The 22895-nt window shown below is 52.3% G+C and overlaps 1 protein-coding gene across 3 annotated transcripts in view; it reads left to right on the top strand.

The window, feature by feature from the left end:
• ESRRB (estrogen related receptor beta) overlaps positions 1–22895 on the top strand; it is a 162130-nt gene that overhangs the window by 41293 nt on the left and 97942 nt on the right. The window contains exon 1 of one of the 3 annotated variants that reach the window (XM_037031176.1): positions 17138–17490. The exons of the other annotated variants lie outside the window; for them this stretch is intronic. Within the exon in view, the coding sequence (XP_036887071.1) occupies positions 17441–17490 (50 nt within the window). The 5' untranslated portion in view covers positions 17138–17440. Of the gene's footprint in view, positions 1–17137; positions 17491–22895 lie in introns of those variants that run through there. 3 annotated transcript variants of the gene reach the window in all.

The raw sequence follows: 22895 nt of genomic DNA, 5'->3' as shown, positions 1-22895 counted from the left end.
TGAACTCCCTCCAGATGCCTCCTACCCTCTTGGTGTGGCCCAGCTTTCAAGGGGAAGAGGGACGTCCCCTGGGAATGGGGACCGAGCAGCACATGGGTCAATAATCCCCCCTGTCCTGCCCCATCAGCGCCTGGCCCTGTGATTGCTTGGGGAGGCTGGACTCTCTCTGTGGGTTTTAACCCACTCTCACCCTCTTGTCCAACCTCATGCTCTCTCACTGCACCGTGTCCACAGTGATTCCTCTCCTCTCCTCTCCTTGCCCCTCCTCTCCTCTCCAGAGGACACAGGAGGCCTTTGCTGGGCCTTTCATGGGCACAAGGAGCTTCCCGTGGGGACCCTAGGGAAGGTTTACACTCAAACCACCCCCACCCTGGGCGGAGGGCTGTCCCGGCTCCTGCAGCTTGCTGGGGCCCAGCTGCAGCCTGTGTAGTGTGGGGTGAGAGGGGGTCATTCATCACTATTCTCTACTCCCACCCAATATCACCAAAAATGTTTTCCTGAGTTCACAGGAGGGTGGGACGGAAGAATCTATATCCAGAATTCTAAGATGCGGGGAGGAGCTCAGAAATGCGCAAAGTACCACCCAAATGAGACGAGGGCTCGCATAAAACAAAAAGCAGCGCACACGATAAAGAGCCCTAGTAAAATGTGAGGGCCTTTCCTCAGTAATCTCACTTCTGAGAGCCGATTCTGAGGGAATCACCCCAGAATAGAGGAGGCACGGGGGCCAGAGAGGCGAGTTAGAAACGGCCCGAACAGGAGGCACGCCGACTCCCACGGGCCCTTCGACGTGGCGGTACGTGCGGGGTCACTGTAAATGATGCCGAGGGAGAGCGCGCAGTAGCAGGGAGCGTGAATATATTAAAATTGCAGGACACACCGAACTACAGACAAGATGTGCAGAGAAGGGAATGAGCGAAGCTGAAATAATTTTGGTATAAGTGATTAGGGTGGTAACTTTCCATCTTTAATTTTCCTTACTTTAAATATTCCTACAATAAAAAAAAACCCAAGAAATGAATGGGGGCAGGGGCAGTGATCGAAGGGGGACCCTGGGGTGCTGGCCGTGTCCCACGTCTCAATCTGGGTGCCGGGCACCCATGAACACGTGTTTCTTTCATGAAAACCTGGTGAACTGTCCACTTAGCCATGTGAGCATTTCTATATGCATGTTACTTCCACGGAAAGTTGAAAACGAGAAGAAAATAGGAGATATGGAAAACCGAAAGGGTGATCACCTCACGTTTCATCAGACATACTGTGAAGTACACACCGCGCTATTAGTGAGGGTTTAGTTTCCCCCTAAAATGTCCTCCTATTAAAAATTAGTAATGCAGTCTTAAAAAGTCGTTTCCTCTGGGGCTGTTTGAAGCTGATGGCATGGGCTGCAAGGAGATAGACTTTAGAACTTAGCATACTTCAAATTCATGAAAACATTTTTTTAAAGATTTTATTTATTTATTTATTTTTAGAGAGAGGGGAAGGGAAGGAGAAAGAGAAGGAGGGAAACATCAATGTGTGGCTCCCTACTGGGGACCTGGCCTGCAACCCAGGCATGTGCTCTAACTGGGAATCGAACCAGCAGCCCTTTGGTTCGCAGGCCCGTGCTCAGTCCACTGAGCTATGCCCGCCAGGTCGTGAAACCTTTAAATTCGTGGTTTCTGCACCTGAGAGTGCATCCAGCTCCTCCGGGGGACCTGACTGCTCGTTAAAATACAGATCGCAGAGCCCCACCCAGGTCTGGGGTGGGGCCTGGGACCTAGCACTTCTGACAAATATCCAGGTGGTACCTGTGCCCCTGGCCTGTGGAACCCACTTTGAGAACCGCTACCCTGAAATAACCCTCTGGAATCCCAGGCATGATGGTGCAGGAGGACCATTGCTGATGAATATTGAGCCATATTCTTCCTTCCACAAAAGCGGAACAGGTCTGGCTGATAATTCTACTGTAACATTCAAGACGTCCTTTGCTCGCCTTTGCTCGCCTGACGTGCTGCTCTGGGCTCCGGGCGGGATGAACTGAGTTCGACCGGCCCTCTGATGCTTTTGCGAAACTCTAGTCGCAGTGGGTATGGGGGTCGCCAGGCGTGAGAGGGACCTGGACACAAAATCATTCGAGGATGGGGAATATACAAATTTAAACTCTTGGCCTTACATCTTTAAACACCCATCCTAGGGGTGAAACACCAATTAATATTTAGTTAGCAATTACTCTGGGGCAGGCACTAGGCTGAGAGCCTTATACCCTTGTCACAGTTCAGGGCCAGCCTCTGAGGTCACTGTGATCATTATCTCCTTGGCCCAGAGAGTCAAGCAGCCCACCCAAAGCCCTGCATCTTCCATGGGCCAGAGCCAGGAAGGAAGCTCTGGTCCAGAGCCTGTGGCCTGCCAGGCAGAGGTGACAGGCACATAGTCACCCACTCCTGGGGCCACCTGCACAAGTGGCTGGGGGAAGGGATGCCAGGGCTGTCTGAGTGGACAAGCCAGGGAAAGGGATGGTGTGCAGGTGGGCTGGGGGATGGTAGCCATGAGAAGGAAGGTGGAGGAAACGGTGTGAAGGGAAAGACGCAGAAAGCAAGGCAACCTGGGCTCTGTTTGCCGTGACCTCTGGGGATGAAGGGAAAGCAGCTCCTGTAAGCCAAGGCCCCGAGGCTCCCTGGCCTGCAGACCCGGTCCTCAGGGGCGGCTCGATCCAGGCTCCACTGCTTTTCAGTCCTGACTTTTCTACAGGACGTAATAGGAAAAGGGAAAAAAAGCCAAGTCCAGCGGCCAGGGGCCTAGTCTTAGTCCCTGAGGGGGCTGCCCAAGTGCTTTGAGAGCTCTGGGCGGGACGGTCTGTGCCGGTGGCTGCCCTTCCCTCTGTCACACTGTCATGTTGCCTGGCCTGTGTCCAGCCTGGTGTGTGTCCTGTCCTGGGCAGCACATCCAGACAGTCGTGTGCCTGGGCAGGGCTCCTGTTGCTACCACTGGATTCCCTGCTGTGGGTGCTTGCTTTGCACTCTTGCCCTCTCCCTCCCCGTGACCCAAGACACAGTGGGCTCCAGCAGACCCCACTGCTCAGTTGCGGGCAGGACCTCAGAGGAGGTGGAGGCAGGGGGCCAGGAATGAGCCAACTTGGCCTGGAAGAGGCTGGAAGCCCCGAAGGTCCAGTGGACAAGAGAGAGTCCTGGGAAGATGTGTAAACCTTTGACACTGAGGGGCTCTTCCCCTAGTAGAACGTGGCCCAAAAAATGTCCTGGCACTAACCAATCCGATCAGTAACTCTACCTGCTTTTCCTGTGAACAGAGATGAAAATGTTGGGGGGATGGCACCCCCCTTTCTTATTAGCATGCATTGTTCTGTTAGGTGAGATGCCTCACCAAGTCCAAGTTGACGGCTTTGCAGACCGCTCTACCTCGGGGCTTTATTGTAGTGGGGCAGTGAGGGTCAGAGCCTGGATGGGTGGTAAAAGCGCATGATCGCCCGGTCCCCCTGGTCTCAGATCTGTGAGCACCTGCCTGCTTTCCGGGTTGTTCCACCCTGAACTCCACGAACATGCTATTAATCTTCAGTGTCTTCTCTTTGCACAAACTCCCCACCAAGAAGGGACCCAGGAGTGTCCAGAGGGTGGATTGACTTCGTTTCCCCCTTTACCAGATGGGGGGCATCACTGTGCCTCTGGCTTGGAGCTAATGAGGTCCGTGAGATAATAGCCAGGAAGGACTTTGAGATGACAAGTCATCTCACCCGCCCTGCTTTGGACGTGCTGCCACCGGGCCCATCCCATCGACACTGGACGGGGCGCTCCCTCCCATTGTCGGTCATGGAATCGTGAAGGGCACATCTGAGAAGCTGCGCCTGGGTTTTCATTACTCTCAGCCCATCCCAGGTGACTTGCATGCCCCGTGCCTAGACAGACAGGTGGCATCGGGGCCACATGCCTCTCCACCTGGGTTGCTCCAAGGTGGCTGCATTGAGAGGTCCTAGACAGACAGGAGGCTGGGGTGTGAGGGAGACTTCAAGGCAGTCTGCTCCCACGCTGCCTCAGCAGTGAGTGGAGGTGAGTTCAGCTTCAGGGAGTTAAATAACCCTGTCTCTCCATTACCTCAGAAAGGTCCTCTGGAGAAGAAATGGCCAGCATGTGGATTTTTGCGTACTGATGACTCTTCCTTCAAGAGTAAGGGATGGGAGTAATTTGCACACTTCTGAGGGCTGTCTGGGCAACACCTGGTGTCATTAACAGGTGTGTGGAAGAAAGAAGGATTTCCAAAAATGGACTAAGCCTCAGAGGCTTCGAGAATGGCAATTTTTTCAATCCCCGTTGAAGGACTCAGATCCCTGTGAGGTGTGAGGTCGGCATGAGATTTCATGTTTGAATTAGAATGAAGACTCAAAGCAAACTCAAGGGCATCTCTAATGGGTGGACCTGACTGGCCTTGACCCTGGTATGAAATGAGAGTCTACAGCTCACCATGATGGACCAGGCATTCAAAACTTGGGACATGTGGTTGAGGGGCTTGTGGTGAGAAGGGCAGAGGTGGGGTGGGGCTCTGAGGAACCGCACCCCAATTACAGCCAAGAAGATGCTGCTCCAGATCCTCAGGGGTCTGGCTGTGCGTTGGGACAGAGAGGGGAACATGTGAATTGCACTGTCACAGTGAATAAAGTCAGCCACTGACTGCCGTCTCGGGCGTTCTCCACTCCAGGGGCTGGGTGCAATGTGGACCATGGGTACGTTACAGGGAGATCACTGGGAGAGGCAGGCTAGGGCTGAGGCCAGACCTCCGTGTAGGGAAGGGTGGAGCGAAACTAGTGTCTGTTCATCACCTACTACGTGCCAGGCATCATGCAAAGTGCTTTACATACACTATCCTGCAACAGAACATTCTAAAGACTGAGAACACATGGCCGGGGAGGTTGCATCCGCCTCTGAACCACAGCTAATGAAGGGCAGAGCAAGGGTTTGAACTGAAGTCTGCCGCACCCCAAAGCCTGTGCACTTTCTACTCTGCCGGTGAAGAAAGCAATCACCTGGGGACACGCCCACTGTCACACAGAGCATTGCTTGTAATTCACAGTGTCAGGTGCCTCTTGCTGCGCCCCTCATGCTCCCACTCAAGAGAGCACATCTCATACAAATAAATGAAAGTGATGTTACCAGGTACTAGATGAGAAGGTATTGTGCTTGCCAACTTTAGTACTTGACCAATATTACCGAGATTTCTAGTAACTGACTTCAAACCTAATTTGAAAGCCACCTGTACACCATGGTGTTGGTTGAGAACCGCTAAGATGCCCTGCCCATGACAATGAGTGTGTTCCTTGCTCCCAAGCGTGCTGCAAGGCAAGCCACCTGAATGGGCTTGGCCTCATTCTCAATGGGAGAGGATATTGTTACAAAAAACAAGGGGATTGGCTAAGTTGCTGCTTTTTGCCCTTGGCCTTCTCTTCACGGCCCTGGGGCCTCCGTGGGGGATGTCGTTCTAGGCTCTGGTTTATAGTAGCAGCTCTTCTTGTTTTATTGATCAGTCGATTGATTCAATGTTATTTAGAGAACGCTGATTTTAGAGATTCTGTTTTGTTTTCAAAGTGTGCTCCCAGGGGACCTAGGGTTCTACAGAGGTGGATTGTGGCTACCCCCCACCCCACCCCTGGGGGGTAGGGGGAAGTGAAGGACTGAGTGTGGGACCCACTTGTCTAAACCAGAGGGGCCACTTTTTGCTGCTTTATATGATAGAGTTCTATGTACAGTTCTATCTGAAGGAAGACTATTCTTTAAAAAAACAAAAACAAAAACAGAAAACAATTGCTTTAAAATAATGCTTTTGCAACCCCATAGGCAAAATGGGGTTGCAACTGAAATAAAACAAAACAAAACAACTCACACCTTGTGGGAGAGTTGCCCTCCTGTGGACCAGCTGGTTGGCTGTCATGTAAGAGTCAAGGAACGGGGTCTCTGCAGAGACCCATCCTCAGCCCATCCTTTGGTACTGGGGCAGGAGGTGAATCTCCTTAGTGAAATGGGTAGGTAAGTTAGCATCCAAGGAACAAAGAGGAGTGTGCAATGGGCTGATGTTGGAAGAAAGAGGAAAACGAAGCCACTTACTCGGTCTTGTGGTGGCCTTACAAACTGAAAGGCAGAAGACTGTGGAGTCATGAGCCCTCCTCATTTTATCAGGGAATTTGCCTACCTCCAGAGGGGACCTCCTAATCTTGGGTGTGTTTGCAGAAACCATTCAAGCACATCCTGCTGGGTTCAGAATTGCTGCCCATTTGAACCTGCTCCAACCAAGCAAATTGGCCCTAATGGGGAAATTTCGATGGCAGTAGGTCATCTTCCTTTTCATCACCTTGTCCTCTTCTTCCAGTTGCCCTTCACCTTCTCCAAGTCACAGAAAGCTAGACGGTATCCTTTGGCATCATTCCATAAAATTAGTTCATTTCTTCCCAGTGTTACACTCCTTCCCTCATCTTCTCTCCCTTCTGTGCCAAGAGCACACCCCGCTCTGGCTTTAAAGAACCTCCCTGTTAGGAATGAACGTGTCTTGCTAAATACCCGCCCAGTGGGGACAGGTCTGACCCTTACTGACTTCCCAGAGGCTATGTTCCTAAAGTTCTCCCATACTGAACGAGTCGGTTGCTTGTATCTAAGCATAGATGTTGCCAGTTCTCCGTCATGGTAAGGTTCCCAGGCTAGCCCACGAAGGCGTCTTCATTAGTCATCGACATACTGCCGTGTGGACTCCGTGAAGGTGACCTGGTGGATTGGACAGGGATTTTGGGCATCCCAGGACTGGAGTCAAGTTTCAGATTGTCTTCTGGCCTTGGGCCACTTTACCCTCATGGCTTTAATTTTCTCCTCAATGGACAGAATGAGAGTAATGATAGCCACCTCAGAGGGGAAGTGGGCTTGATTTTCCTGTGATGGGGGGAACCGGCAGGACAGTGCGGGCACCCAGCACAGAGTGGGGGGTGCTCAGCAAATGGTGCATCCCCACCCCTGTTTCTAGCCCTCGTCGCTGGGTCTGAAGAGTCATGTTAGAGTTATCGTTCTCCAATGAACAATGCAAAAGGACGAGAAAAAGAAAACACAGAATTAACCACGTCATGAATGAAAAATAGTTTCTGTCTTTATTGATGGTACTTAATAAAAAGGTAGAATTATTCAATTAAAAGAAGATGAGGACATGATGAAGATGCCGAGGGGATTTCTGAACACTTTGGGGCTCAGAATAGATCTATCTGGAGATGAGTTTCCTTTGAAACACCCGAGGGCTGTGTGAATAGTCGCCTTTCTATATCTGAGGACCACTGACCACCCACCCTCTGAGGGGTTGGAAGAGAACAAGAAAACTGGGGAGGAGGGAGAGGGTATTAAAACCTGAAGATCTGGGCAGCTGGACCTGCCCTCCTCTGCACAACAAAATCATACTTAGTAATAATCATATCATAATTAATAATGATCATTATTAGATTATCACTAACATTAAATTGGTGTTAAAATTTACCCAGGCCTTGCAGCTCATTTGGTTGGAGCATCATCCTGATCACCAAGGTTGCTGGTTTGGTCCCCAGGGCAGGGCACATACAAGAATCCACCAGTGAGCGCCTGAATAAGTGGGACAACAAATTGATACTTCTCTCTCTCTCAAATCAATCAATACATTTTTTAATTATTAAAATTATTTTCCTGATGTGTTGATTAACTTAAAAACAAACCATAATTCAAAATGACGAGTACATTTCTACGCTAGAATATTATAATATTATAATATTACTATTATAATATTAATAATATTATAATATTGCTCAAATTCAATAGAACTTGTCATGTAGGAACTAATATTTGAAGTTACAAATATCACATCTGACCGTCTGCTCTGTTTCACTGTTTTAAAATTTAAATGCAAATGAAACCTCCGAGTGGTCACACAGAAGAACACGACTGAAGAACCTCACGTTCTCTTCCTCTCTGTAGAATCCCTGTGCTCTCATCGCTTTGGAGCCCCCCGAAGGGTGCACCTGCGGGTACATCATACCCGGGGCAGAGGCACACACTGTGCCCTACGTGAGCTTGAAGGGTTCTGCCCCATCACGGATGTACTCCCAGAACACTGTGTAGCTAAGTCGGTGTGTGTGTGGCTGACTTTATAACTTTCCCATGGAATGCCATTTGTATTCAAATTTAGGTAATGAGAACACGCTGATTTGAAGCTTAGATGTATTATTAAGACTCAACAGCAACTGCAACAGTTGTGCAGAACGTAGAGCAGCCAGAGGTTTTCCTAGGGAGGACCGCTGATCGCCGCCATTGTTTCGGCTTGCGGGAGCAGAGGACCACATGAAGGGGCCAGATCTCTGTTGTCGGTTTCTGTCTGTACAGACGACGGCCCTCGTTCTGCCCGCATCCGTGGTGTCCTCTCGCCATCGCCCCCTCGATGGCCCTTCACCAGGTGTGGCGGACGCTGCTGGTTGCCCACCCAGCAGCCAGGCCCACCTCCTCCTCCAACAGGCGTGGGTTTGTTTGCCATTGAACAGCAGTGTTCTCGCCATCAACGAGCCTCTCCCCCACTTCAGGGAGTAGACGCACTTCAAACCAGTCGCGGTGATCCATTTCTCCTCGGACAGTGAGTGGTTTGGGTTGGGTATGCAACTGGATGCTGGCCAAGAAGATGTGAGGATAAGCCTGCTGGGGCAGAAATCCTGGGCAAGATTTCCCTCCAGACTAAAGTCAAATCCAAACCAACAACTGGGCGACCAATGAGAGCCATAGGGAAGAACATTCCCCTGACGTAAATCCACATCTACCTACACGCCCTTCCTGGGTGTGTGCACAGCTGGAGGAGGCGGTGATGCCTAGGCCATGAGAACCATCCTTCCATCGTGGGGCGGGGATGGGGACGAGGGGACAAAGTGAGGGTGACAGGTGATGTGCTAAGGACAACAGACCAGAAGGGTGGAACTACTTGCTGCTAGAATGTCTGCTGTGTCAGATCACAGACTTCTGCTCCTGAAGCTGTTGGATTCTCTTGGCACTGGAAGCCCACTTTGGGGTGGGCGGGCGGATATGCGGGGAAATGACCAGGGGAAGGGAGAGCATATAACACAGGTGAGCCGTGACCAACACCCTTGACCCTGTGCCAACCCCTCCCACAGTCAGATATCCACAGGTATCTTTTGACTCCCCCAAACTTAACTATTAATAGCCTACTGTTAAGAGGAAGCCTTACTGATAACACAAAGAGTAGATTAGCATGTATTTTGTATGTTATATGTATTATGTACTATATTCTTATAATAATGTAAGCTGGAGAAAAGAAAATGCTATTAAGAAAATCACAAGGAAGAGAAAATATATGTGCAATATTTATTGAAAAAAATCCACGTATAAATGGCCCTGCATAGGTGAAACCCTTGTTGTTCAAGAGTCATCTCTATGCACTTGGCTTCCTGGGTATGGTGGGTGAAGGGGAAAAGGGGAGTGGTGAAGGGATATTGGGCCAGAGGGTCCTGTCAGCTGGCTTCCGATGTCACCCTTGACCTTCTTGGCCATTGAACCAGAGCCAGAGTATCCAAGCAGATGGGAGAGTGGGTGAGTGGGGCAGGGTTCTGTGGGCCTTCATAAAACGGCCAGTCTGTAACTCACATGGGTGCCACCCCTAGTGATCTGTCAATCATTGTCCTCATTATGCTCCCCTCCCCTAACCAAGGGAGGGGGGAGTAAGTAATACGGTAGTTAAAACTGAGAGCAAGTCAGTGGCCCTCAACTCTTTGCTGATTCAGTCTGTGTATTCGCCCCGGTCCCTGAGAAAACAGAGCCTGAGGCAGGCATTGAAAATGCTGACACCTCATTTGTGAGGTGAAAGACTAGGGGACTGAGGGTACTATAAAGGGTCTCGGGTGAGGACAGGTGCTGAGCAATCCAAAGCGATGTGCCATGGTGCTGGCCATCACTTCCTGTCCAGCCCCAAGGAGACTTACAGGTGGCTCTTGCATGCACATTCTTTCCAGAAGGATTGTGACAAATATATCACCATGAAACAGTGCACAGAGGGCAGAAAGGGAGGAATTTGGGGAGCTACCCTCCTGCACTCCTGGGCTGGCCATCTGGCCCCTGAGAAGCCGGATCTCATGCACTGGATGTGGGGGTGAGACTGGGCCTTGGTGGGGTGCTGACCAAGAGACAGACCAGAGAGGCGGTCAAAGGAACCTAAGATGACACTTACAATGTGTGTGTGACACAGGTTGGGACCCACGTATTTACCCGTCGGTGAGCAGGGACAACCCGTCCCACCTCGTCCCACATTTGTCCCCCTCTCCTGGGCGTCAGGCAGCCCGGGCAACTCCAGGCAGCCTGCAGCGCCTCCCTTGCTTCTCTTCAGGACCTTTCCTCTTCACCCGTCCACTTCGCTTTCAAATCAAGTTCCTCGGGGCCGAGCATAAAATTCCATCTGCACCTTTTGTAAGGGAGAGTAAAGAGGAATTATGGCTGCTCCTTGCTTGGCTGGGTTTTGCAGAATTACCCCAAAGCAGTGTTTATCATGCCATGAGCTGGAGGCCCGCGCTTAATGTGCTCTCCGTTCTGACCCCAGATGTCTCTCTGCTCCGCTGCTCTCCCACCAGCTCTGCTCCCGTCGGCTCCTTCTAGGGTCATTGCTGACAAGTGTATTACCGGTGTTTATCCATATTAAATCTTGTATCATTGACTGCCTTTTACCCATTTTTCTAGACTCTCTTTGGTTCTGCAGTTTTCCTTCCCGCCTTGTCTTGTCCTTCTAGGAAAGGCAAACCCTTCTGGACTGGGAATCCTCCTAAAGCTTCACGTTCCCAATTGCTTATGAGGAATAAAGATGTTTGCACTGGCCCTGCTGCCGAGCCCAGGACTTCATCTGGAATCGGCGGTGACCACCCACAGCCGCAGCGTTCGGGGCGGAGGGCAGGGCCCCAGCGGCTGCACTCACTGCCTCGGATTGGGCTGGCCAAAGAGTTCATTTGTGTTTTTCCTACAAGATGGCTCTAGTAGTGCTTAGTTGCCTTTAACTTCATTTGGAACAATTTTGTTAGATTGTATTGTGACAGCTGTCATATCAGTGTGCATTAAAAAAAAACTTACCAAATTGGTGAATTTTTGTGTAGCCACTTTAATATTGAAGATGGAAGAAGATATGCAACATTTTTGGCATATTGTGCTTTACTATTTCGAGAAAGGTAAAACTGCAACTGAAATGCAAAAAAAATTTTGTATAGTGTGTGGAGAAGGTGCCGTGACTGATCAAACATGTTGAAAGTGATTTATGAAGTTTTATGCTAGAAATTTCTCTCTGGATGATGCTCCAGGGTCAGGTAGACCAGTTGAAGTTGATAGACATCAAATTGAGACACTAATTGAGAACAATTAACATTAGCCTACATACTCAAAGTATCCAAATCAATAAAGTTATTGGTGAAAATGAAAAATGCGGTTTCTATTTTATGGAAAAAAAACCCATGAACTTTTTGGCCAACCCGACACTATACGTTTGTAAAGGCAGCACTCGGCCAGCGGTGCGAACTCAGTCGAGAGCGGTCATCTGGACAGTGTTTTTATAAAGAAACAGCATGTTAAACAGCAGTTTACAGAACACTGGATTTTTCCCAAAACCTAAAAGCATTTGCTATTTTTTCCTCTTCGTGAGACATTTTATTAGAGAAAACAATGCATTTTATTCTGAAAGGTCATGGAATAAGAAGTTCAACTCTAATTGCGCCATTAGGAACTGAAAATACGTTCGAATGCTCCCGGTCTTGAAACTCATGTTGTGAATGCCAGGAAGACAGGCTCCACCAACCTGTTTCTTCATTCCCATTTGATGACACTTTATGTGTGTGTTACCTTAGAATTAATTTTCCAGACATTCCATGTGTTTTGTGCTTTCTCTAGGAGAATTATCCTGGAGAACATAAGTGTTCGCGGAGGCATCAGGCATGAGCTTGCAAAGCAAATGGTGCATTCTTTCCGTGGCCAGTGGTGACTGTGAGATGCTTACAGTAGGTTTATCAGCAAAGAGGAGCTTTCCTCTTACCAATGGCAAGACGTGACAGATAAACGTTATAGCTACTTGGAACCAACTATGTTTTATGCTTAACTGGATGCAAAAGTCACAAGAAATTGGATGATAAATTAACACATGACACAGGATGAAATCAGGTCAAATTTCTTTATTAGAAGGAAAAACCCATAATCCACTCTCACTGGAAATATTTGTTAGGTACCAGGTGCTACCAAGGCACAGAGCTCTTTCCTCCCCCCTTCCACTTCCTCCTCCTCCCTCTTCTCTTCATACTTCTAGTCTTGCTCCCTCTCCCTGTCCCCCCAGAAGTTTGGCTGGGGACAAGGCTATTGCTGTCATAATGTGTTCCTATTCTCCTGGAGATGAGGAGGGAGAAAGGTCTTTGTTTCTATGGAGAGACATGCCCCACGGGCATGACGTACCGCCTGCCCGGTCACGCAGTAGCCACCTTGCACTGTGCCTGCAGAACTGGGGTCTTTTGGGCAGAGAACCGACCTATCCTGTTTGGCCATGTTGGTGAAAATAGGATCTTGAGGATCAGAAAAAAGATCATAATAGATCTTCAAAATATCTGGAATTTGTCCCAAGACCCCTGGTGGGGATTTCAGATAAGGGAAGAGATGGTGGTGATGGGGGTGGGAGGGAACCCAAGCATTGACCCACTCAAGATGCCGTCCCCTTCACATTGCATTTTGGTGTCACATGGCTGTGCTCACAGCACGTGGCTCTTCCTGCCCCAGTAATGGCCCATTACGGCTTCAGGAAAAGCCTTCGTGTTTCCGCAGCATTTATCTGTCAGCAGGAGACTATTATGGGAGTACAAACTCGCATTGTATCAGTGTTATCAGTTAATTATGATCCTTGGGACACATGCCAGCCAATGGGCTGCCAGTCTGCTGACCACCACTCAGGGATATAACTCCACACCCTCAACTCAGGTAGGTTAGAAGAGAGTGAGCGGGACCGCAGATGCGTGTGGCCAGGGACACTTCCCCGAGCTTGGAGACCATGGAGCCCTGGCCTGATCTGCACTGTTCCCAGGGATGCACAGGTTAGGCCTGCTGTCTAGACCAGGCTCTCCTTAGTCCTCTTGGACTAAGTGCAGTGGACGCGCTGTCCACGCTCCTCCGCCAGCACGAACCCTGGGGTGGAGGAGAAACAAGCTTGGCGTGCGAATCAGACAGTTCCGCGGAGTCCTCCCGCTCTTCCTGGGCTGGTGGTAAGACGCAGTTTCCCGCCTTGGGCGTTTCCCAAGGCATCATTCTCACCTCGGAACTTGGGTTCAGGGAGTGTGGGTAAGGGTGAGGGACAGGGCTGGTGTGACAGAACAAACAGTGTCCCACGGTCACTGGACTTATGGAGCCTGTGGCCGGCTCTTCAAAAGTTCCTGGTGGGTCTCACCTTTTCATGGTGCCGCCATGGAGACCTTTGCCCTGCTGGGGCCCCTGTTGAGTCCACCAGCTCTCACTGAGTTGCCTGGCTTGAAAGGTGAGGAAAAAACCTCTGTGGGGCTGTGAGTGTCACATCACAGGGAGGGGAGTCAGGGCCTCAAGGGATCCTGCATGCTGCTGCCTTATGTGTGCAGACATGGCGGGTGTCGGGGAGGCAGTCTCAAGAGAGGGAAGAAGCACACCAAGACCGGACTCTGAATGGCGGGGATTTTCACCAGCCCCGTGGCGAGGGGCGCGGTGCCGGGGTCAGCTGCTTGGCCCATCACCAGGCCGCTCAGCTGGCCCTTGAGACCCAGGGGCGGGCACTAGGAGAGCCCGTTCTGAAGACTTAGAAAGGGAAGGGGGGTGTTTCGTGTGGACCCGAGCCCCCCAGTCACCGCACAGGGAAAGCCTTTGTATCTGGGGAAGCATGGTTTGGGGGAACAGAGTGGGCAGCAGCCCAGGCCCCCACCGTTTCCCAGGTGATGTGTGGGTGTTGCCAGTGGTTTGGCTTCCTCCTCCTTAGGACAGAGCTTGAACTTGGGGAAGGGAAGGGGGAGGAAAGGGAAGAGGAGTGTGTACGAAGATGCGGGAGTTACATCAGTCACACTCCACAGATGGCAGGCTTTGCTAGTTACTCGCTGTGTGACCTTGGGTAGGTCACGTCACCACACAGAGAAACTCACAGACTCCCTTAATTATGAAGTCTTACAATGGTTCTAAATGACCCCTGAGCCCTCTTACCCATAAGGTTCTGTGAAAGCAATAAATATCTATTTAAGGGAGTTTGTCCTGAAAACAGAGCGAGCTGCTGTCCCCGTATACTCTGCAGTTACTGTGTTCCATTTCCTTTTGGCTGGCTTGCCCAGTTGGGGGTGCCAGTACTGGAGGTGCCATAGCACAGTGAAGGGGGTGGCTTAGAGTATTTTTTTGGAATGGATTACAAATAGCCCCTGCTGTAGGTGAGCGGTGAAGATAGAAAGTGATGGTTGGTTGAATGAAGCTCAGGTTTGAAGGGACGTAAGAGCCCTGCCCATCTCACTCCACCCCCTGCACCACCTCGGTTTCCTGGAGGAGACGACTTTGGCAAGGTCACACGGGGTAGTCAGGACTAGATCCAGGCATCCTCTTACTCCCCCACACTGCTGCCTCTCCAGCTAGCAGCATGGAAGCTGGCCCTGGCTTTGGGAAGGAATCCTGTCCCCCATGAACTGGCTTCAGACAGAGTGGGGAAAAGGCTCTCCCATGGGCTCCGCGGGTGACCTGGCCATGTTTGCCTGGGACTGCCAGGGACCGGATGCCGGGAGTGTCTCTGCTGGCGGGCCCTTATCTCCACTGTAGCAGGGTCTGCAGGCTTGAGCCTGCCTTGGAGGCAAAGGAGAAAGAACTCTGCCCCAGGGCTGAGGAGGCTGGACGGGCACAGCGGAGGAGGGCAGTCTGGGGAGGGCTGGGTCTGCAGGCCTGGTTCTGGCCCTGGAGGAAAATCCATTAAAGCCCCAAAGGGAGGTGGTGCAGACAGTGACTGTGTGCAGGCATCGGCCGGCTTCCTCGCCAACACAGACCTCCCGGTTCCCCATTTGTCCCCAGTGGCTTTGCCTTCACGGCTCCAGGCTGTGACGCTTTATTGTCATGCTCCACCGAGTGTGCTGTCTCCCATTAAAAATGGTGTGCCCACGCCAAGCGAGGAGTCAGCTGATCCCCTGCACCTGGCCAGGGCCTCAGCCCCTCTGGGGTGGCAGGCTCTGGCGCCCCACCCCAAACTGCTACAGTTTACCAATTCACCCAAGCTTAGCCTTCACAGAGCTTCCAGTCTAGTGAGTGTGTGCAAGCATGTTGTGAGTGGGGGAGTATCGCTCATACCGGTACACATATACCTCATTGCAAACTGGTAAATAACCTGAGGCCAAGTGACCAGCAGAAGGTTCTGTTGTGGTCTGGAAGGAGGGTCATTCTAGGTGGCAGATGCAAGGACCGAGGGGAGCATGGCATGGGCCGAGGAGGAGTGCGGAGGGACGTATGTGGACCTGTCATGTGGGGCCTTCCCTGTAGGGCACAGGAAGGACTAGGACCCCTTTCTGAACTGCAACAAGGACACATTGTGTGTGCGTGTTTTACAAAGTGCCCCCTGGCTGCTGTGCTCGTGGAGAAGGGGTTTCTGGCATCAGAAAGGATGCAGCGAAACCGGCACTGAGGTCTTGGCCAGATATGCTGGTAGCGTAGAAGCTCAAGGTGAGTGTCTCTGCACCCTCTCCGTCTCTAATGGGACCCAGTACTTAGGTAGTTAAAACAAAACCCAAACCCAGGGCTGCTGGGGTTCTGCTGACAGAGCAGACATCTGCATCCATCTCTCTGAGATACCTGCCTGAGCCCCGTGCGCGGAGAACCCCGCATTCCTGCACTTCGGCACTCATGAAAAATGTCAGCTGCGTCCCAGCCTGCGCGCGCCTCCATTTATCCGAGTCAAGTATCATCTGCCGCCGTCTTGCTGCCCAGTCCCCAGCTCCTCCCGAGAGGCTGGCCCCTCCTGGGGCCTCTCACAACCCTCCTGCTTTTATTCCTGAAGTGCTTGAACACTGCCTGGAGTTACTCTCCATTTAGACATTATTTTGATGAAAAAATTATGTCCCCCCCCCTACTGCTCATTGTCTTCTGTAAAATACAGGAGAATAAGGTGGTGGTCTCTCCTGAGGGCTTTTTTCCCCTTTTAAATAATTCTATCCCTACCTCCCTCCCCACACTCATTTGAATCATCAAATTGATTATTATCCCTGTGGCTGGCACATCTCAAAAGATGACAAGCCCCAGAAGAAGAACTGGGGCATGACTTATAGCTTGCACTGGTACAGGGGCAGCCTATAACAATTGGGTTCGTGGAGGGAGCAGCCGCAGGGATGCAGGTGTGTTCCTAGCTGGGGATTCAGGTGTGTGTGTTGAAGTGTCTACTTGTGCACCTCCACGTGCCTGTGACAGGTTAGTTGTTTTCACTGCTATTGTATTTTTCTAAGCGGGCGGGAATTTATTGGCCTGTGTCTGTGTGCCGGGTACCTCTCTGAAAGTTGCCAATGAAGAGAGCGTCGTTTTACTCATCCAGAGAGCACTTTACAGACGCAGGCCCGCATCTCGCCGTAGGAAAGTGGTTCAGAACCAGCTGGCCCAGGTGAGGGGAGCTGGGCGGGCAAGTGTTTCTCTGCTGCTCTCTTGCTGCGCCTCACCTGCGGGCCTGGCCCTTTGCACGTCCGCGCACCACACACAGGTAGGAGGCTGCGAATGTCCCTGATGCTGGCCCATTCTTGGTGTGAGAGTGGAGACATGGGGCTCATTTTTAATCTAGAGAACAGACCCATTCCAAAGGGCTGAGAGGTGAGCTTGCTAGACCAGCCAGTTAAACAGAGAGGATGGAGGGTGGCAGGTACACAAGCAGCAGATCTTTCAACCTCCCCCTCCCCTCCCCAGTGCCACAAGCCAGCTGGACAAAAATTGCTTTTCCACAACGATGAGAGGGCAGGTCTTGCGGCCCTTAAGCCCAGTCCTCCTGCTCCTCAGGAGGTGGGGAGCTCGCCTGCGCGCCTGATTCCATTGAAGTCTCTCAGGCTCTCCCCCTCCCCCTCCCCCAGCTTGATTCTGTCACTTTAAGTCCAGCCCCTGAGAGATAGCCAATAGGAGCCAAACCATACATCAGTCTCCCAGCCTTAAAGCTACAGTAGGGTTAGTGGGCTCCAAGTCTCGGGTGCCCGAGCCTCCTCCACGGCTCCCCGTCCCCTCTGCCCGCCAGGAGCGCGTGCAGAAGACGGAACACCCGGCTGTGCGCGCGCGGCTCTCCGCCTCTTTCTCGCCCCGCCACGGCGCTTCCTCCCACTCTGCCTTCTCCCGCTCACTGTGCCCCAGCCCGGACTCGCACCTCGCCTGTGCCCTTCACTCGCTCTTCCGCGTGATTTCCCCGCGGTCCTTCTCTACCACCTGGGAATGCGAAAACAGGCCTGATGGACGTGTCAGAACTCTGCATCCCGGACCCCCTCGGCTACCACAACCAGTAGGTGCTCTGCTTCCCCGTTGGTCTCTCTGCCTGTCCTTCTGCCTCTCGGGCTGGCTCCGTCCTGGGTGTCGCAGGTCTTCTTCTAGGCATTCTTGAAGTGGCCGGGACCAAGGAGGCACTTGGGCAGTGTTGGTGGGGGAAAGCCGCACGCGTCCTGAGGTTCCTTGTCGGGGGTAACCTACATCTAACTTTTCCCGCACCCCTCTTTACAAACTCTGACTTCTAGAGCAGCGCTTTCTCATTCACTCTTTCTCTCTCTCACGCAGAGAAAATATTTGAGTTTCTGTGGAATGGGGAGGAGCAAGCCCAGAACAGGTGCGGCAAAGTCGCAGAGATGTCCTGCCCCGTCTGAGAAAGCTTCCCCGCGGGGCCTTTGACTTTAATATTTATTTCCACACTGGAGATAAAAAATGATCGGCGAGGAAGCGAAATCGTGGGTGTTGCGCCGGTTTGGAAACTGCAGGCAGTCCTGGCGAGGCGACCCGAGGGCGCACACGGGGCGAGGTTCGGGAGCCGAGGCGCGCGCAGGAGTGCTGAGCGCAGGGCCGGGGCGCACTGTGCCCCGCACGCCCTGAGAGGGCAGCCCGCGTCCCCCCCCGCGTCCCCCCCCCGAGTCGGGACACTGGCCTCGAGCTGCGGCGCAGGCAAAGTTGGTTCCGGATTTTGGCAGAGGTTGCACCCGGCGGAACAGACAGGCGAGATTTCCGTGCTCCGGGCTGCGCTGCGCTCACCTAGAGGGAACCCGGGGTGGTCCCAGCGGCGTGGGCGTAGGTGGTGGCCAGGGCTGCAGAACTGGACTCCCAGGAACCAGAGGTCACTGGGCTTGGGCAGTACGCCGCGCGCGCAGATTGGGAAAGTAGAGAACTGATTCTCCCCAACGGCGGGGGCTGCCCGGAGCACCCAACCCTGGGCTGGCAGGGGTCGGGCTCTGGACACCCGCGGTTTCCCTCCCAGGGCACCCGCCTGCTCTGCTCCCTGCCCGGGGCTCCCTCCGGCGCGCCGCATCCCGCTGCGTCGGGGCTGGTGTCCCGGCGTCCGGGTGTCGGAGCACGCAGAGTGGTCCCTCGCGATGCTTAAAAAAATAATAATAAAATGAAAACTCGAGGTTTTCGTGGACCCGCGCAACTTCGTGCTTTTTTTTGAAGCTAACTAAACTACCAAAGTCGCTGCTCCTCCCACCATCCTTTCATTTTCGTACCCTTCCCCCCAAGAACCAGGACATCCCTGAAATAAATACTCTAGATAATGAATGTGGGGTTCCAGGAAGTGCGTTCACCCGCCCCCGTTGCTGCGCAGACCACCTCCACCCCGGGGAGACCATGCGCGAGAGACAAACTTCGCGGCCGCATCTCCTGTCGATGACCCGGCTGTCCCAGCTTCCTCGCTGACCTTTCTGGTTCTGGTTTTAGGAGTTCCCTGGGTGAGGGTCCTTTCGGTACTGCCAGAATGTAGATAAGAGCGTCAGAAGGTGATGATTGGGTTGGAACATCAGGGGAATCTTTCATTATAATGGATTCAAATTTCCATCAGCTTGAAAGTGGTTTTTCGTTCTGGTTAAAGGTTACACTGATCCCAGCCAGTGGGGCTGGTGGGTGGGGGTGGGGTGGTGCGGCGGGATGCTCGCACTTCAAGCGCTTGCAGCGGCAGCGGGGGAAGAAACCTCAGGGCGGGCAAGTGAGGCTGTGAACCACGTTTGAGGCCGGTGGGGCATTTTCTCACATAAAATTACCAAGTGGGGCAAAGAGTGGACATTTAAATTATTTAGTGTCCCTCTCACCAGGGCTGACTTCTTCCGCTGAGCTCGAAATATCTATGTATGTGTCCCTGGCTCAAGTTGTAGATAATAAATGTGGAAACTCAAATGGGGGAAATACATCCTTTGATTATGTTGACCAGAAAGCAAGGAGAGACGGAGGGTTAAGCAGCTGAGTAATTCATCTTGTTGAGGGCAACCCTGGCTTGAGTTTGAGGAGAAGTGCGGGCCAAGAGGGAAGGAATGTCAGGGGAAGGAGGGAGCCCGAGTCCCAAGTGTCTGGGAAGGGTTTGAAGTGGAAATCATTTATGAAGTCAGTCTGGCTGTGGGTGGGATTCACTGCCCTTCCTGGTTTCTTTGCAAAGAATTCGCTTCTCACTCCATGGGGCACAGGCAAACCCATAAATATACCTACTGTGTCCACCGAGGAGCTAAGCGTCCCTGCCCAATGTCCCGTGTGCGTGGGGAGCTGGCCAGTGTGCGGATGTGTGCCTCCTGGTGATGTGTTACCCCTGCCGGAGTTCAGGGGCACACAGTCTCCAAGGACAAGCTTGCTGCGGGCACCAGAGGCTGGTGTGGCCGGGAGGCGGCTTTCTGACCTCAGCCGGGTGCTTCGTGACAAGTAGCTTTAGTGCCATTGGTAGGAAAGTAACAAAACGGGACAGCATTTTTTTGGTTTGTTGGAAGGCCAGTAAGACAAATCCATTCATTCCAGTGCTGGTGTTTCTTGGGGAACATACGCATGAGTGGGTTTGTGTGCTCTGCACATGCAGTTTCTACCCGTGTGGCTCGATCCGCATGCCTGGACGTGAGAAAATCCAGGGGTGTGGGGCCACAGTCCAGCCCTCCTCACCTGCCAACGCGCAGAGGGCATTTTTTAAAATTAATTAATTTATTTATTTTTAGACAGAGGAAAAGGGAGGGAGATAGAAAAGTAGAGAAACATCAATGTGTGGTTGCCTCTCGCATGCCCCGCACCGGGGAACCTGGCCTGCAACCCAGGCATGTGCCCTGACCGGGAATCGAACCAGCAACCCTTTGGTTCACAGGCTGGTGCTCAGTCCATTGAGCCACACCAGCCAAGGCAGAGGGGGCATATTTTAATGCTTGTGTGTTATTCTCACTGTCCCAGGTGAGAAATTCTCTCTGTCTTTCTGTCTCTCTCTCTCTCTCACACACACACACACTCTTTCGTACCTTTCTATCCTGCATTTTCATTTTCCTGGAGCCAACCCTGTAGGTGACTCCATTACCATTTCTAATCAATATTTTATGTACATATATAATCAGCTGCAGAGGGAGCGAGTGCGCCGCTGGCCTGCGTGTGCCTGTGTGCAAATGTCTCCCGGACCTGCCTGGCTGGAGACCCCCTCGGCATAAAAACTGGGGGTGGGGGGGGCTGCCAGTGACCACTTTTTGCTATTAAAGAAACAAAGAACAAATTGTCCCAAAGGTAAAATATGTGGCTTCACACGTAGGAAAAATGCCACATGGCAATTCAGAATCAGTGACCCAGAGAAAAACAAAGGGGGGAATTAATTTTTAATGGTACATTTAAAAATAAATCAGAGTGAGGACATTAGTCTTGGTTTTCCAAGGGAGGGGCTCTAGGAAATGAACCCATGAGCCTGCCACCCTTCTGGAAACGTGGGCTGCCGTGGAAAAGAGGGGGTGACAGGAGGCCGGACGTGTTCGGGCCCAAGGGCGACGAACTGGGAGGGTGGGCGGGGGAAGCCCCAGTCCCACGCCCTGGTCCCCGGTAAGGCCCTTTCCAGCTCAGTGAGATCCCGACATCAGCTGGAAATTTACTCCCAGAGCCTGTTATTTCCCCCATTCCTGTTACTTTAGAAACAATCCTTTATTTTGCCGGTAATTGGGGCATATGAAAAGAAACTTCTTAAAAATATGTGTATGTAAGGAAACAACCCGGCCCACCAATAAATATTACATTTAGCCCGAGACTGCGGGGACAGAGGGGACTTCTCGGGGAAAGCGCTGCAGGGGAAGTGGCTGTGACAGAGATTTCGTGTCACAATCCTGCCTTCTCAGAGTGCCCCCCGGCCCTAGCTCAGGGGGGCCCTTGTAACTTTGTCCTGCATATTCTATTCATGTTCTTAATAATTGGACATTTTGCCAAAGGGTTTTTAAATATAATCTAAACTCACTGAAAAAGTTTGGGCACTCCCTCGGTCCTCTGCAAAATGCCATGTTTCTTTGGAGTGCTTGGAACGGGAAAGATCTGGGCAAGTGTAGCAGGCCACAGGGGCTGAGGCGGGAGAGGGAGAGAGACCCCGAGGAGGTGTGCACTCCGGGGCGGGGGACGGAGTTGGTCTGTGAATGAGCAGGATGTCAAAGGTGAGAACTCGGAGGACAGAGATAGAAGCAGGACGCTTTGACACGGTTCTGCTGTGCCCTTCTCCGGAACTTGTCTTCCCAAATGCTTTAGTGGCTGCCTCAACATGATTAAAATTATTTGTGGTTCTAATTCAAGGGGAAGGGAGAGCAGGTATTCAGGCCACAATCTATTCCTTCAAAGTGAACTCCAAACCACACCCTGGACACCCCATGCTGACGCCTTCCCGGACCTGCCGGCTGTCACGGGGCTCCTGACATTCTTCCGAAAATGAACACCTCCAGCTGCTTGTCCAGCTTGACCAGGAGGTCTGCCCAGGATTAGCCAGAACTTTCCACAGCTCTGCTGGGTGCTTCTGTCTTGACCGAATATTTCCATGGGGACCCCAGCATGGCTCAGTGTTCGACCTTTGGTGTCCTCCACAGGCACTTAGTTATCAGAGGGTATGTGGGCTCAGCAGGGGGCTTCAAGTCCAGGGTCCACAGACCATGCCAGCAAGCCAGGGAGGGGCAAACTTGGGAATGGGCTGGAAGCAGACACGTCTGAGTCCACATCCCGCCTGCTTGCCCTTGAGGCCATTTGCTGACCTCTAGGGATAAAGCAAAGACCCTGAGTGCAGGTGGCTCCTGACAGGCCCTCATCTCTAGTGGGCTCCCCTTTTCCAGTCCCAGAGGCCTCAGACCCCCAGGAACCGTCATACACGAGGTCGTCCCTCAGAGCTGGGGCCCACAGGCTTCTTCTGGCCCAGCATCCCCTGGCGTGGCTGGTGTGGCTGGCGTGGCCGGGGCCCTGCGCAGGGAGAGGATGGTGTTTATAATTGCAAATGTAATTAACAGACCAGCTCTGGGGGCCTGGGACGCTCAACTTCTCTGCGCATCACAGTGACCCTGTGATGGCTGGCCAGGCAGATCGACTCTCACCGACTCTCGTGAGAGTCGATCTGCCCGGCCAGCCTGCCCGCTGCCTCTGGTAAGGCTGCTGACCTTTCATGGATGATGGCAAAGCTATCCTGGGTGCAGGGTGCCGGGGCCAGACTTCTTCGTCAGAGGGGATGTCAGGGAGGTGTCTGGGAGGGGTGAGTAGCTGGGGAGTCATTTCTTCCCTAGGCCACTGGACAAGTGACCCCTGCCTCTTGTAGCAGTGTGACCCCACATGCAGGTTGCTCAGGGGCATTTCCTCCCTCACTTCACCGGCACACTGCAAGGATGTGACAGGAAGACCTTGGGCACATGCTGGTGCCCTGCTTGGAAGAAGGTACTCTGTAAAGGGGACATGACTTCCAGTAAGTGCTCCTGA

Source organism: Sturnira hondurensis, unplaced genomic scaffold (assembly GCF_014824575.4).
Source record: "Sturnira hondurensis isolate 20B ecotype Veracruz unplaced genomic scaffold, ASM1482457v3 Scaffold0021143, whole genome shotgun sequence".
In the NCBI taxonomy this organism is placed as follows: domain Eukaryota; kingdom Metazoa; phylum Chordata; class Mammalia; order Chiroptera; family Phyllostomidae; genus Sturnira; species Sturnira hondurensis.
The sequence above is the reverse complement of the archived record's forward strand: the minus strand, read 5'-3'. Positions and strand labels throughout refer to the sequence as shown.